Source organism: Nomia melanderi, chromosome 7 (genome assembly GCF_051020985.1).
Source record: "Nomia melanderi isolate GNS246 chromosome 7, iyNomMela1, whole genome shotgun sequence".
NCBI lineage: Eukaryota > Metazoa > Arthropoda > Insecta > Hymenoptera > Halictidae > Nomia > Nomia melanderi.
The window spans coordinates 7,799,944-7,816,838 of record NC_135005.1 but is presented as its reverse complement, the minus strand read 5'-3'; the positions used below and the strand labels follow the sequence as shown (position 1 = coordinate 7,816,838).

At 36.9% G+C, this 16,895-nt stretch overlaps 1 protein-coding gene across 10 annotated transcripts in view; it reads right to left on the bottom strand.

Annotated features, from left to right (window-relative positions):
• Positions 1 to 12,790: 12,790 nt before the first annotated feature.
• The window catches only part of fry (microtubule binding protein furry), a 29,431-nt gene continuing 25,326 nt past the window's right edge, over positions 12,791 to 16,895 (bottom strand). For 6 of the 10 annotated variants that reach the window (XM_076369170.1, XM_076369169.1, XM_076369173.1 and 3 more), the window contains 11 exons: positions 16,494 to 16,662; positions 15,933 to 16,105; positions 15,789 to 15,863; positions 15,626 to 15,661; positions 14,967 to 15,140; positions 14,749 to 14,886; positions 14,483 to 14,664; positions 14,224 to 14,416; positions 13,887 to 14,144; positions 13,315 to 13,816; positions 12,791 to 13,232 (listed from right to left, as the gene is read on the bottom strand). In XM_076369170.1, coding sequence (XP_076225285.1) covers positions 13,069 to 13,232; positions 13,315 to 13,816; positions 13,887 to 14,144; positions 14,224 to 14,416; positions 14,483 to 14,664; positions 14,749 to 14,886; positions 14,967 to 15,140; positions 15,626 to 15,661; positions 15,789 to 15,863; positions 15,933 to 16,105; positions 16,494 to 16,662 — 2,064 coding nt within the window. In that variant the 3' untranslated portion in view covers positions 12,791 to 13,068. Of the gene's footprint in view, positions 13,233 to 13,314; positions 13,817 to 13,886; positions 14,145 to 14,223; positions 14,417 to 14,482; positions 14,665 to 14,748; positions 14,887 to 14,966; positions 15,141 to 15,625; positions 15,662 to 15,788; positions 15,864 to 15,932; positions 16,106 to 16,210; positions 16,372 to 16,493; positions 16,663 to 16,895 lie in introns of those variants that run through there. The other 4 variants (XM_076369175.1, XM_076369178.1, XM_076369174.1 and 1 more) reach the window with 3 other exon arrangements.

The following is a 16,895-nucleotide window of genomic DNA, read 5'->3' as shown; positions in this document are numbered from 1 at the left end:
GAGGTCCTCGAGCCTCTTGCTATCGAATTTTTTGTCTGTTTCCCTTCGTTTTACCGTATGAAACTTTCCCAATCGATTTCTGCAACCAGTTTGAGGTCTAATTCGCTCGTTTTGTTTCAGCAACGAGAATTGATACAGATAATATCGTCACGTAAAGTTCATATTTTTTAAATTATACTTTCCCTAAAAAGGAATTGGAAACTCGAAGATCATTTGTAGCAGCTAAACCGATGATTACATACTTGGCAGTGTCCTGAACGAAGCGCCAACGATTGTGCCAGTAGATTCCTTTCTGCGATCCGGGAATGATGATCTCAACATCTATCACTATTGATTGTTCTCCTACTTTTTTTTTTATAATGATATTCTGTTTATTTGAACTTAGGACTAGTGAGTAATAATTAATATTTTATTTACTACCAATTATCCAATAATAGTCCTTTAATTTTTATGAATTGTTTTTAATAATAATTTCACACTCGTAACGAAGGTTTCAGATGTAGTTTAATAAATACAAATATCATTCGATTCCGTTGAGTTCGAATAGAACATTGTTCTCGTTATTAATTTGTTTGAAGTCACGCAAAAATGAAGGTATAGGATTATTTTATTTCAATATTTCACCTGTTAATATATTGTTCAAAATTTTGTACTGAATATCGAAGTTTATAATTTTATTCTGTCAAACTGACAATGTAAAGGGTGTAAAGGGTTACTGACATTATCTTATTATCCGATTGTCGTGCAATTCGCCTTGTCCTCCGGTAGATCTAAGTGAATGGCGTTCAACCGTGACAAAATGGCACCCGAACAGCTCCTAAAAGTCCTTTCGCACACTATCCACTTCCACAAAGGCCATGATTGTTCTATGGCAACAAAGGACCAGGTAGGACTTGCCAACGAAGAAAATAAGAGAGCAGTGCCAAGAGCGTTTAATGACACCTTTATGCAAGACGCTCGGCGGTGATAGCGAAGAACGCTGCTTAGACGTGTTTGTAAACAATGCATGAGTCGAAGTAACATCGTCAAGAGAAAGGAAAACATTCTGGCACAGAGATTCAAAGAATTGTTCTCTTAGAAAACGCTTAAAACAGCTTCTTTGAATTAAGGGGGATACCACCTAGAGATGTCCTAAACATAAGTAAACTTGAGATATTTTGTTGTTAATAACTATAAAGTGAAAACTATTCATTTTTTATGGGTGTATAACTATGATCTTCTTCTTTATATTTATATTCTTTCTAAGCCAAAATGTTACAAAATGGTGCAGTTATTCGCTAGCTTCGGAATCCCTTTTCGTAAAACGTCCATTGTTGACGGACTCGATTGCGAACAACTGAAACATCCGAAGACAACAAATTGTGTGGATTTATAAACATTTGAAGCTAATTTTTGGGAGTAAAAACAGGTTTTTGCATTTCAAATGCCAGTGGAAATATTATGTTTACAGCGCAGCTCGTTTTTTTGTAATAAGTCCATGAAGATCACAGTACGCTCCGTAGTACTGATACATGGTACATATATACCACTGCCGGACTCTTGACAATCTAAATTCCGTGGTACTAACACCACCATCGGACTGAAAGTGTTAAACGGTTAACATGTTCGCGACCACGCATCACATATGTGTGACATAGCGATTAGTTTAGAGAGCCCAGCGTCACACATGTATGTGATGCAGTTGATTACCGTTGCTATGATAATATTAACATACGGTATACCCTACTGTAGCTTGGGTTATGTTAACATGTCATATATATATATATGATTCTCATGTAAAATGCTTTGATTGGTTTATTTACTATGCTTTAAACATTTAAAAATTATGCGAATAACATGTCACGCGAAACAGTTGCAAGAAAGGCACAGTCCACACTAAGGGTATTTCAAATATAACCATAGTCGCGAACGTGTTAATAAAACAAAAGGAACTTCCGGAGCAACCTAATATTATCTACCGTCAACGATCTAACGGAACGGAAATTCGAGTGAAAAGTGGTATCCACGCGACGTGGCGCGCGATTTCTGGACGCCCGAGGCGGCGCTGGCCAATCACCAGCGATAAACGGGTTTATAATTACGAGGATGGCTGGTCTTGGCATGCGAGCAGCCGCTTGTAGATCGCGGCTCGATTTAATCGTCGCCGTTTCAATTATTTTTCTGGCTACCTGTCGTCAAGAGCGCGCGGATCCATGGATCCGGTCGATGCCAATGATCGAAAAATAGACCGGAGCGCAACCTGTTCGAAATAGCCAACGTGAAACCTGTAACGTCGTCGTCGCCGTTGTCTTCGTCGTCGTCGGCCGTGTGCGCTCTGTTAATGTCAGAGGGTTGAACGTGTGGACCCGATATTCGGGTACCGTGCGCGCGCGCGATTGAAGCTCGGATAGGATGGGTGACACGAGCTGGGCGGCTGTCTACTTATAAAGAAACCTTTGCAATCACGCCGATTTTGATGAAACTTAGATGAAACATGATTCTCAAGAAAATAGTTGACACGTAGTTTTTATTATCAGCCAACAGCCACTTTGAAGGGGTGAAAACATCCCTTAAAGTTCAGGGTTGAAAGTATATTTTTTTACAATATTTCTGAAATTAGGGGGTGTAGAACAAAATATTGCTTTAAATTGTTTGCCTCAGAAGGAACGATTTCGATTTCTTTTATACACTCCGTAATTGTATGTGCTGAGGATGACGTGATTGCAATTATTCCATGCCCACTATCAGGGATTAAAAAGGTTCCGAAAATAACTGTTTGAAACTGTTATATATCGGGTTTGACTGGAACAGTTATAGAGAACCGAAATAAAGCAGAAAATAACAGTTACCAAACAAATACAGTGCCGATATAATATCGGTTCTAAAGAACTGGAATCGAAACCGATATACTGAGTAATAGTTACGACTTTATTTCGGTTCTCCATAACTGTTTCAAGAACCGAAATCGATATCATAACTGTTTCCCACCCCTGTTTATTGTTTATTGACTCCATACCGGTGAATTCTAGACTACTCCACTGGTTACCATTTTACTAACACATTGTTGACCGGTAATTGTACGCAAAAGCTATCCCATGTCACCGGTTATTATTCCATAATTAAATACGAATGTAAAACACTCTAAATAAACTTCAATATACTTTATTTGTACATAATGAATTGAAATGAAATTTTGTACATATCTTTTATATAACTTTAAGTATTTTGCTTTTGCAATATTCTATATTGCTATGCGTTTCAAAAATTGAAATAGTTAATGCAATTGCAAACACAAGTCAACTCGTGATCGATCAACAATGTGTTAATATTGACACACGCGGTTTCAAGGCGTTGGCGTCGGTAACCAAAGGATAAATCGCAGAAGCAGCGTCGCGTCGATCGACGAATCCGCGGGCCAGGTGGTGGGCCGCGTCGGATTCGCGGTGCCAAAGCCGAAGATCATGCCTCGAAGGTGTCTAACTAAGCCGGAGGGAAGGAAATCTAATTATAGAAGTCGTTGTACGGCCGCTCGCGCCGCGTCGAAAGTGGTAGAGGGTGTGAGTACGGGTGCACGAATGAGAATCGGTTGCATTGGGCGGCCATAAAATGCAGGCTGCATCCGCTCCGCGCAGATGTACTCTTGGAAATGGAGCTCCATCCAGCGCCTCGGCCGAGACGAGACCAAAAGGATCTCCCTCCCGTTTCGGGGTTCCGTGGCCTACCAGATATCGGGGACAATGAACCTGGGACGCGATGGAAACGGATTCCGTGGATTCCACCTCCGCTGGTACCGTAAATCGCGGATCGCGAGGAAAATGCCGGCTGAAATTGGCCTGGTAACCACGGACGGGATCAAGTTCAACGCGTGCTCACTGGATCCGAGTCAAGTTCAACAGTTGAGTTTCAGGATTTTCGAGTGCTTCTTGAGAGTAGCAATCTTTTAACGCGTTGAATACCATGGGGGTCATCGAACTACTAAAGTTCACTCGGTTAAACGATGATTATTTGAAAAATTTTCTATATTATAAATAATGCTACCTAACGCGGTGACATTCGGCTAGATGAACGTGTAATAATAATAATGTAATTGGATCAGATGATTTAATATTATATTTTTTCCATTTTGTGTATTTTTCTCTATGAAATCGTGCGGCGCTGTACATGTTAATGGTTGTAGGATCTACTTCGTGCATAATTTTGAATTCTGCGATAAGCAGGTATGAAACTTTTAGTAATATCTGCGATGACGACAATCTTGTGTTTTTTGTGAAGGAAAGTTTATTTTGTTTACTCTAGTATTTTAAATTGTAAGGTGAGCAGTTGTATTTGTTGATAATCGTTCTTTTTGGAGGTAAATGTGGAAGATCGCCCTTTGTCTTGGAGCTACCTGCGGAGAGTGCAGGGTTCTCGGATGAAGTTGAAATTAAACTTATCCTCCATCGTATGTGAACCTTAATAAATGAAGTTATGGTCTCAGTTTTTGAAATTTCGCAAAATAAGGTCTCTTTCGGTCTGTTTAAAAAGAGCCGCGTGTAAATATCACTAACTTCTTCGGTGTTATTGTTAAGTTTTACAGTATTATTTGACAAAGTTTTCGAATGCATCTGTTTTCTGTATGCTTCCAGCATTTCGTGTTAAAAAATTTTCATGTGTCTCCGATCAAGGAAAAAGCGAAGGATGATAAAGCATTTTGAAATTGCTAGAAACGAACGGATCTTTGATAGAATTTAATTTATGAAAATCATCGATGAAAATAACCAACACGGACCATTAAACTGTACGTTCGTGCTACTTGTAACTACCCGAACAAGGACACCGATCGTTGTCTTTTCAAAGGGTGGCACGAGTTCGTTCATTACGACGTTCATTCATGCAGGAGCCATGTGGCTTGATGGTAATCCGTCCTCCGGTACTTCCTGTCACTTACTACGATAAAATGGGTCTAACTTGCCACGAGACCCTCCTTTCAAAACATTTTAACCCTCACATATTATCGGTTCTTGAAAACGGAGTCAAAGGAACGCTTCACCCTTAACTACCGACATTGGTCCTAGACACCGAAACAGGTATTAGGTCATTTCACAAATACTGGGGTTTTTTATATTTCTTTTATTTTTTAAAATAATAATAAACAAAATTGTTTTTAATGTAAAACATACTCTCCTTCATTATCTCTACATTATAATTACTTTAAAAAAAGTTTTGTTTGTATGTATATATATATTTTTTTCATTATAAGTATATATAAGTAATAAAATGTAAAAAAATAAATGATAAAAAATGTGTTTTTCATTAAATATTTGATTCACATGTTTTCCAGGCACTCGGTATATTCGTTCACGGGGTGAGTCACGAGAAGCGAAACTTGAACATCCCCTGCGCGCTTGAAAATATACAGAAGTGCGTGAGGCAGACGCTATAATTACCGAAAGGTAAAGAGACTGATAATGTACGATTACAGCGAGATGATGCTACATACGCACATGAATGTTAAGAGTGAAAGTCCATTTTGCGTTTTACTGTTTCCGTGACCGCTTTGTTTGGCCTAACAGCGTAATTATAACTTAATACTAGATCTATCGAGCGATGGAATTGCTTTTTTCTAATACTTTGATAGTAACTCTGAAAGTGCACGTATTGAAATTTCGATTGACTCATAATTCAATTCACGTATTACAAAAACAACTCCTTCAATAATTTCTCAGATAAAGATTTCTTATGTTTTCAATTATTTTAAAATAAGAAATCAGGAATAGATTATTTTTAAGCCAATTTAACTGCTAGTAATTTGCCTTTGTTACGAGAGAACAAGTACATATGCAAAACACTCAAAATTCTCGTGGCGGTCAACGTGTTAAATGAACGAAACGAAACGTAGAATTTTAAATAAATATATTTGACTGGTTCCCGGTACGGACAGCGTTAACCGATTTGTCTAATGAGCAGCTCAGTTACTGGTGGAAGGGTTTCATCGACGATCGACCAAGGTTCGAGACGATTGGTCAGCGGCGGGGTCCAGCTGTGACATTTTGAGCACGATCGACTCGTGCCGGTGATTATTATTGTTTTCTCGTTTCTTTCTCTTTCCCTTCTTCTTCTTTTTCTTCTTTTCCTTCCACTTCTCTCTTTTTTCGTTCGTTCCCCTCCTTCCGAGAGTGGCCGCGCGTGTGCCCGTGACGTGGCCATGTAAGGGCTAGGCGGGGGTGCTGCCTTCGCCGCTAATTTTAGTACCGTCTCCAGGGTTCCTGGAGTCGTCGGCGAATCGGCAGCTGGTGATTCAAGAACTAGCCTTGCACGTGGCTACGTGTCTCACCGTTCACGCGCGACGGACATCTCCCTTCTTCTTGTTTCTGCTCTCGAAGGAGGTCGGCGTTGTGTCCACTCGGCGGTAAGCTCCAGATGTGCCTCGCGTCTGATGTCACCCGATATTTAGTGCCATTGCTGGGTATACAACTACGACGGGGATCATCGGCTGAATCATCATCGGCCTCGGATCAACGCGAGCTCGTCGGCTACTGATAGCCAATGTGTACCGCAACCCCAAAAAACGATGTTCTTGGGGATACTACATAGATACTACTTCGGGGATTTTGCTAGAGGATGAGGCAAGATGGGGATATTTGTTAACCCTTTGCACTCGATAGGCGATTCTAAGTCACCGCCTAATTTGGTATATTAGAATTATCAATTTTATTTATTACTATAAATTACAGATTTTTTTGTAATTGATCATATTTAATTTCAATATTGTGTACAATTATCTTATATGTAATATTAAGCTTTGTATAATGTATCGATATATGAAATACTGAAATAAAATTGCTTCGTTTCCTTAATTTATGTATGTTTTCTCTTTAGTTAGTTTCTAAGAATGTGTTGTAAAGAACTTTCGAGTGCGCAGGGTTAACACTAGACAACAATGTTAGTAAAGTAAAAGTCCGTCCAACTGGCACAGTAATTCTACTGTTAACACTTTATCTACCGCTCCTGATTAAGGCAACTACTCACTAACGACGAATATGGTATTCTTCATTATGTAGAAGTGTATGTTTTCACTTGCAAAGCTTTGTAACTGTAAAATTAAAGTATAAGGGACTCCCTTATGGTCGTTCTGATTTCTTTTCTTTTAAATCGGCATACTTGTAATAGGTTACCGATTGTTAAGCATTCGAAATCGAAAAGCCGTTTAATCTTTATGGATGAGACTGTCTTAAACTTCTAACATTTCTTTCTATAAAAAACTGAATTATGCCTCGAAGTCTTAAATACTAAAAGAAAAAACCCACATGTCTCTCGTTAGTCGAATAATTAAATTATTCATTTGTAATTCTCGTAATTGTAAAGGATTAATATACTCTGTCGGTCAAAATTTTGAAACTACTTGATACATAACGTCACAAATTAAAAATGGTATATCTTATAATATATAAAATAAAATAACAAAAATGATATATTTTTACATTTGACTAATACGTATATGTCGGTGTTCCTTTATGATACACAAAAGTTCTTCATTACAAGCTGTTTTAAAAAAAATGGCACTTTTTCTTTTAACTACACAATTAATTACGTCCGACGAGTATACGCGTAATTTTAAAACTCACACTAACACTAATTCTCTCAACGACAAATTATTTATTTTTCCAGATTAACATATAATTCTTCTTTGTTTCGCTTTAGTGTTCTGTTAAAACATATTATAAGTGCATTTACCTGCGTTTAGATAATGTACAATTCATTAATCCAATTTTATCATAAGCACAATCAGAGATTCTTGAAGTTAAATTCCACAGCTAACAGGTTCACCGATGTATTGGTCCTAAACGTTTGACCGACAGTGTAATCCTTGTCGTCAGCGAAAATGGCGATCGGGTTCCATTAACCCCGGGAGGAAACGAAGAAAGGAAGAGGAAGGAAGGAACGCGTGGCGCGTCTCTTCGCGGATGAGACCAAAGGGGAAACGAAGAGAGAGGGTGAAAGAGATCTGGCGGCGGCTGGTGCAGCGGATGTTTGAAGCTGCTGAAAGTGTGCGCGGTGGTTTCTTTCGCGCTCCTTCTCTGTCTTTCCTGCCGCGTTTCCTTCGTCAGTTAACCATGATCGCGGGTAAAACACGGCCCGCGGAGGAAGCACCTCGGCGGATGTGATGTTTAGGACACGGCCCCCTGGACAAAAAATCCTCACCGTATAAATAGGCAACGGTGGTTGGCACCGGTATCGCCGGTTAACTTTTTGACCCACATATTTCCATCCGATGATTGTTTGTGGACGTACCACCCACTTTTTCCCACCCTCTCTTTCCGCTTTTTCGGGACCCTCGTCTCTTTCTCGTTCCTTTTAATTTAATCGTCGTTCCGGTGAAGCAAGCAACTCTAAAAATATTTGAATGAGAGGTATAACTGAGAAATGCTTATTGATTTCATTAGGTACCTGTAAACGTTCGTGCCAGTTCTTCAATCAAAATTGAAACGCAGAGAATGTTTTTGTAAAATTATCTTATTTTGTAACCGCGCTAACGTAACTTGCTAATGTTAGTTGATTAAACTATGTGAAATACTGATTAATATCGGACCTCGATTCATTGTTAACAAGAAAACCGCACGAACTTCTTTCGGTACTTGATAGATTCATTTAATGTATTTGGTTGTTTCAAAAGTTCTTTTCGTTTCGATAACCGTTCGTGACGGAGGACTTCTTAAGTACTTTAAACTTTTATCGGAGGAAGCTGAATTAAGGTAATTCAGGGGGAGATGACCATATTTTCTTTGAAATGCATTTAAATGCAAATTGAAAGAATTCGAATACCAGATTTGATTTCTAAAGGAACTTTAATTATCTTCTTGTGAAACAATCAACAAGAATTAAAATTATAAATGAAAGAACGTCAATTGTAATTGTAATTGTAAACGTACATAATTGGAAGGTATCCATTAATCATTTATCCCTTGGATAATTTAATTATTCGCTTGAAATATTCTATTTCAAATATAAAAACTTGATGTTGTCTATAAGTGATAGGGTAATTTAATATTATTGTACCTGTTTAATGTTACTGTCTGTGAAGATAACACGTGATATAAATAGCGCATTATATTTTACGTACAATTTATACAAATGTTTCACTATCAATAATTATTTCGATACAGGAATTGATTTGATGTTTTCTAAAAAATTTTGTAAAAATCTAATTGTGCTATAAAATTTTACCAACAAGGTTGAGAAACAGTACTAGTAAGCTAATAAGAAGAGCGAAACTCATTTTTCAAAAGTTTGGATCGGGGCCAATTGTCAATTAAGAGACTCAACTATTTCCCTGACTTACGGCAGGTGTTTGCTTCCCGATGAAATTTTGTCCAACATTATGATTCTAATGGATCTTTGACCCTTTCGTTTGTAACACAGGCAAAATGAATTATCAGTGTACTGTATCGCAATCAACACTACAATGTTGAGTTCTATGTATTTTCTAGTTTTCAAATGTATCATATTTAATTATATTTGCTGTTGTTCGAAATGTGTTATATAATCGTGATGATTTCAGGGCCAGTTCCAGCGTAACGAAAGGGCTAAAAGTTCTCGTAACACGATCGTCACACGGAGCCACACTTGTCGGTATGTTTCTACTCAGGTTTCAGGAGTCAAATCATTTCTTACCCGCAACCTGCTGGACGAAAGCCTGTAATCGCTGAATTTTTCTTCATTGAAATTAGGTTAACAATAATTCACCTATCAACTTAGATATTTATAATATTTATACAATATTTATTTATAACATTTATTAATTTAAATTTATACAATATTTATTTACAATATTTATTAATTACATTTGTGTAATATTTATATATACATATCATTTACTAATTTATATAGTTATAATATTCTACAATAGATCCACAATTTAAGTATCCATTACAATATAAGACGATCGATTTTTATTTACTTACCTCTAGTACTTCTTAATTTAATGAATTGAAAAAAATGTTTTAGGTACACCCATTATCTACGTCAAGAAGAACGTATTTTTTTTAACGGATCCCTTCGCTTTTACGTTCTTTAATCTGAACCAATTCAAAAGTACAGGACCAAAGCAGTAATTTATATTTTTACTGACATTCTACTGATTACTATTTCTATCCTATTTTATAGTTTTACATTCATTGTTAATGCATTAATTAGATTAATTTCTGATCAATATCTTTAATCAATTTTTCAGTGAAAACATGAAGATAATGAAGATGTTGCTATTAAAAATATCGCGAAATCAGTGAAACTATTGATGCAAAAAAATATTCGTAAAAAGGTCATTAAGATATGATATAGTGCATGCGAAGACAAAAAAGGAAATATTATTTAAGTGTACTTTACAGCAGTCAATTAGCATGTCATTAGAATATACGAACCGGTGAAGTTTATTATCCAATTTGGTGGGGCCAGAGAGGGATAGGCGTCGCGTGGATGCGGTCGGACGTGCTCGACACGTGGTTGTCAATATTCCAGGCTCCTGCCGAGAAACACAGACCTCCCAGTGCCATCCGACCACCATGTGCACCGAAACCTCGGTGAAGTCCCTCTCAGGTTTTCGAATCGCTTTCTATTTGTCGTCGGTATCACCGAAACCGAATGGCGCGTTAAAAGAAAAGAAAAAAATAGGGAAAAAAAAACAAGAACGAAACACCGAGAAACCGTCCCGAAAGACCAACGCACGGTTTACACCTCCTCGGTGTCCACGGTGGAAATTTTAAATAGACCCTTTCGAACAAGTGCATGCCGTGCACTCCGCGGGAGAGAATTTGAATCATTTCTTCATCTTCTTCTTCTTTTTTTCTTTTCTAGGGTAGACGATGCAAAGACGGAAGAATAAAAAGTGAAAACGTGAAGAATGACTCCCATTGCCAAAGACAAAACTAATGGTAATTTGTTTCTTTCCTCTGATAACCGCAAGAAAATAAATGCATTGTTATATTATATACTTTTTAATCGATTTTTGGAAATTCTGCGTGTTAACAGTAAAAAGGACAGTATGAATTTTCAAGTGGTAATGTATATGAAAAGAATAGCGCTTATTGTATATCTGGAAATAATAAATTTTTAGTTTCCTCTGGTTTTATAATAAATTTATATAATAAATTAGTTAGTAATGGTACTTATCAATTGTGAACCTCATAGGAATATGAAGTTTTCATCACACGTTTCCAAATATTTTGATTAGGGTTGGAACGTATACCAAAGTTTTAGTATTTGATATAATTAATTAAGAATAATGTCAAGTTAAAAATGTTCTTTTGAGGTTAACGCCGTGGACTTATTGCGGGCCGCACTGAAATCTCGGTGAAAGTGAACGGTGGTGGCTGTATTTTCCATTGCGGCTGTCACCTGCTCTTGTTGCTTGACCAATTGATGCGAACCCGAGTCCGGCACACGGCCAAAGTGCACCAGGCGCACGCCCGATTCGTATGAACATGACACCCTTGCTTTTACGACGTTCTGCGCGTGGCATATGCTTCTCGAAACTCCTCGTTACCAGTTTCTATTATTATAGAATTTACGTTTCGTTAATTCATTTGCTAAGAGGACTGCGCCAACGGATTTCTGACAGGAATTTAGAAATCGAAACTTTGGGACATCATCGATTTCATATCTAGAACGTCGTAAAGCCACTTGGGCCTGAAGATCATGTTTAGTCTGTGTAAGAATTGATGTCCTTCGAATTGGTATAAAATCTAGAAATTAATGTCAGATTTTTGTGAAAGAGTTGATCCTTGATGTACCAGTACGAAACAGTAAATTCTACTATAAACGGGGAAAACATATTTTTGAAAAACCGAATTATGTTATTAATTCTGAATCAGTTAACAAATAAATGGAATGTGGGAAAAATTTAATAAAAAATGACAAGGGGAAATTTACATAGATACTTCATATCTATTACTTTGTATTAACAATTATTTTAAATACAGATAAATAATAGATGTTTACATGTTCTGTTGAACATTTGCAATTATCGTTTTTCAGGAATAACGAAATATTTTGAGATTGAATGTCGTTTAACTCACGTCGATAGGATAATGAGAGGGATAATTGGAGTTCGTCGAAATGTGAAAAAATACGCTGACTGTAACTAATGGTTCAGGATAAGCCGGGGTTGGAATACTCCACAAGACTTCATATGTATAAAATTCTGTACCCCTTCTGCAGTGTAGACCAATGAAGGTTGCATGGAACATCCACTCTTTTAAAAGCTATAGAAACATTATCTAAATGAATAAATAAATAAGAGTAGAAAAATCCATATAAATAAAAAGAAAATTATCTGCTCATCATTTCTAGAAAAATAACTGTTTAACTGCATATTTACGCAAAGGGCACTAATAATAATTATTATTATATAATCAGTACTGGTAATGCATTCCATGATTCCATTTCTTTAATTATACTGTTCAAACCACCTTGAATTGTAAAGTTACCACAGGTGAGCCATTTATTTCCAAAATAACCCATTTGTCGCATATATTTTCCAGAGAAGTCATCGTAAGTGATGGCACCCTGCTTAGTTTCCCGTTAATAAATATTAACGATTTATTCCATTTTTACAGTGAGCATTACAATCTTCATTGTTATGTTACCATGTTAGCAATAATTTCTAAAGCGCTTTCAAACGCTTTATTAACATATCTTTCACAAAACTTATTTATGGTACTGTAACACGCATAAAGATAACGATCATTGATTTCAGGATAATTGGTGAACACAGAACGTACGTTATCAAAAATCATATTCCAAAAGGAAATGTGAATGGCGAATAGAAATATTTGATCAAGTTTTCCAGAATTTATTTTGCCGAATAATTACGTACATTTGTCATTGCATTCGTGTTAAAAAAAGAAGCGTTAAAATCGTCGCCGTCGCGCTTCCGCTCGTGCGTATTTGTCTATTATTGTGACAATTACTCGCGATATACATACATACATACGTCTATAGTTGTATACAACATAAGAATATACGGATAAAACGCACGCACAATTAAATTAGACGAAGACTCGAATTTAGACACATGGGTATCTATAATATGATATTAAAACTTATTATTACGAGTTAACAGTCACTCTTAGAATTATTAGTATGATCGTGATGCGATCGCGCCATCTTTGTAGATGCTTCCAAGCCTGTTACGGCCGCCAGAACTTGAAACAAACTTTCCATCAGTCTGCTAAATATCTCTGACATTTCGTCATCCTTTCGCGTAACCACAAAAATGTCTAAAATAAAATAAAGGCACGACAGTTAATTATAGGATTATAATATTACCAAACCTGTTATGTTTATAAGTGTTACAATTACCAGATTTCTCTTGCCCTAAGTATTTGCAATACATGTTAACAGCAGTTGTCACATCATCGTCATCGTGGAACGGATCTCCGGGCCACTGAGCTCTGTGCAGTCTTACAGCCTCGAGTGCAGGACACCATCTGGCGTTCCTGAGTAACTCGGCGACGCGAGCGACTTCTTCAACAGCACCTGCACCAGGTAAGGGACTGGGACTAGGTGTTGGAGTTGGCGTGCCCCTTTCACTCTCGGTACTCTCTTCAAGCGCTTTACTCAGAGCACTCTTCATGTTCGCAATTTCAGTGGATATATCTTGAAGCGGAATTTGTACGTTCTTTGCAGCACTCATTAATGTGCCCAACATCTTATTCGAAGCCTCGATTAGCAGTAAAAGTTGAAAATGAAGCTTATAAAGTGCTCTGCCTAAGTCTAACAGCATCTCTTCAAGGCCAGCCTCTGTGGTGTGACCACTGCCTAATGCTTGAAGTTTTACCGCTGCTTTTGTAGCTTCCAAGCACTTAAAATAAAGAATTCATTAATAAAATATTTGAAGTATTCGGTACTTGCTCACTTGTTGAACCACTTACTTCTGTGGCATGATCCTTCTTATCTAAAAATGTCTCTAAATGCTCTTGGATCTCCAACATCCCGAACCGTAATGATTCATTCAATCTTTGATTCGCAAATATACCGATGGAAAACCAAATTAGGGGTGGTTCAGCCTTTGTACTGAGCAAATCTGCGTGACTAGTTAAATGATAACCTAATTGAATGGAAGCGGGACTGCCGTTACACAATAAGGCACTGGCTTCTCGCGTAAGAGTAACAGATTTACTGCTTACATCCTGTTGATAAGAATAAAAATATTGTGAGGATGCACCATAACCTTTAATAACGCATGGTATAAAGATATAATGTATTTACCCTTAGGATTCTACTTAATAGTTGGAAAAAGTCTAATGTGTTGTATAGAGATTGCGTAATAAGATTTTGAATTTGTTGTCGCCACACTTCTTCAGCGTCATCTCGTACTACTTGCCTAAAAGGCATCAGCGCTGAAAGATTTGGCGACGCGTTACAAGGCGTTACGTCTCCTAAATCTCCAGCACTGGAGCCACTGCAAACATGCGATAAAAATGGCTTAGTTAAGTTCAATTTTTCTATGCTTTAATAAGAAACTTACGATGTGTCAGACCTTGTTGATGAATCATGGCGAGTACGAGTGGGTATCAATGAAAGAGAAGACGGAGGGAACATTTCAGGAATATTATTTGCCTCCTGGCCTGCTCCAGATCCACCAGGTACTTCGTCTAAAGGTGATTCTGAACCGGCTTCATCATCCGATGACTCTTCAGCAACTCCGCGCTGAAATATTGACATTAATGAGCATTATCATACTTAATTTATTGATAATTTTCATTGCTATGATTTATATCAGATTTCACTTACTCGACTAGTATGTTTACTTGATGACTGTGTTTTTTCGCTTAAACTTTCCTCAAATTGCCTCAAACTTGATTCCCTTTCTTCACCTTCGCTAAGAGGTCGCCTTCTCACTCCCCAGTTGAAATTATCAGTACTTTCACCCTATAATGCACGAATAAAGATTGAAAATTACTAGTGCAGCACTGACATAAATATATGATATTTGAAACGAAAATATTTACCTCAACGCTTTCACTCTCATATTCAAGAAAATCGAAGTCTTTAAATACACCGAACTGTTCATCATCTCTCCTGGACCCTCCACTCAAATCATTGTTCGCGCCGGAAACTTCTTCCGTTGAGGAAGCCATAGACGATTGCCTTTCCATCAAATCTGAACTTTGACTGAATATCACCTGTATTGCAAATACTCGTTTTTAGTCGATCACTAAAGAAAATGAAAAAATATACAGCAACAGGGTCCTTATTCGACATGACGTTCTCACATTTCATTTTTTCTTTACTATGTGACAATGCTGTGAACTGTAGCAATTATTGTGCATGTACGTGTTCAATACTAAATTGATTTACACAGATCTTATTTGCATAGTTGCTTGACATAGCAATTGTTTAATAGTTACACACATGTATTTTGTATTGTGTATATTAATACAAAAATTTTTATACGAACTGCATGCTACATAAAAATCTACTGCGCATCGATAATCCTACGAGAAATGTTCTTTGTATTCAACGGTTCTGTGCTAGTTTTGCAAACTTGTACAAAGCATATTAAAGCGTGGATATACTTTTATTGATAAGACATCATATACGAGTAAAAACAGATAGTTTTGTACTCTTGTGATAATGAGTGCAGACTGCGTTTAAAGAAACCTGTTACCTTGCTATATAAGGTCATTGAACTAATATGTTCATCCTAAAAAGGGGTACATAACGAAAGTCAGTCTCAATAGATGATATTATGGTTTCTAGGAATGCTACTGGATAGGAACGTATAATCCAGATAAATATTTAAAAGTAATTATGCATATAGAACAACTTACAGATGGGCTCTTTGGTAGTCCAACACGTTGTCCACATGTTGTTAGAAGATTCACCAAGCATTCTCTGACTCGCCCCTAAACAAACGCTTTTGATGAATTTAATCCGCGACACATGACTTCTAATATTGTGGCATTTTATCTAACCTGTGACATCCATGGTCTTTTCCAACCAGCAACTGCATTACTCTCAGCTGGTGAAAGAGACACTGAACATCGTGGAGAACTAACTGACTTTTCCTCTGCACCTTGACGTATTAACCATCGCCTACCAATTACAGGTGTTTGAGACAAGTCGAATGTGAAATCCATTGTTCTTCCTATTTATAAATACATCGTATCAATTAAATGTGACATTAAATGTTTATAAAACTAAAACTTACAACAAACATAATGATATCATAATTGCGACAAGTATTTTTTACCTTGCTTTAACGAATATATTTCAAAGTTTAATAAAGACAACGATAAAAAATAGGAAAAAAGTTTCTAAAGGAACTATACGTAATAAATTTTGATTAAAAAAATAGTAACTGTATTCTCTGAGTAATTTACAGCTTATTCTTATTATTATTTTTATCGCAACCTGTGCATCATTGAATAAGCGATCCATGCAGTGAACGTGATCCGCATTGTAAGAGGAAAAACAAAACTTAATGACTTGAAACATTTCATGCAACATAGATTTCTTAAGGAGCATCATTTTACCGGGCAGTTCTTTTTTGGTAAATATCTCGGTATCGGTGAAGCTCGGATGCGGAGATGCTAAAGAAGATTCCCAAGATGAGCCATGCACTGAAGTAGGTGGTGCTACTAAAGTCGACGATCTTGTGACTACCAGTTTTAATATTTTAAGGGCTTCTTTCCAATGTGGACCCTAGTATTATATCATAACGTATCAACTACTCGCACAAAACATTTGCAAATACAGTATATCTTTGTTATATAGTTATCCTTAAATATAGTTCCACCATTATTTCTTCGTCATTTTAAGAAAGTAATATGGTAAATATATGAAAGGCGATTACTCAGAAATTTCGATACTTTATTATATATTGTAACACTGGTTTTTGATCTCGTAAAATGATTTCATAATAAAAACATACTGTA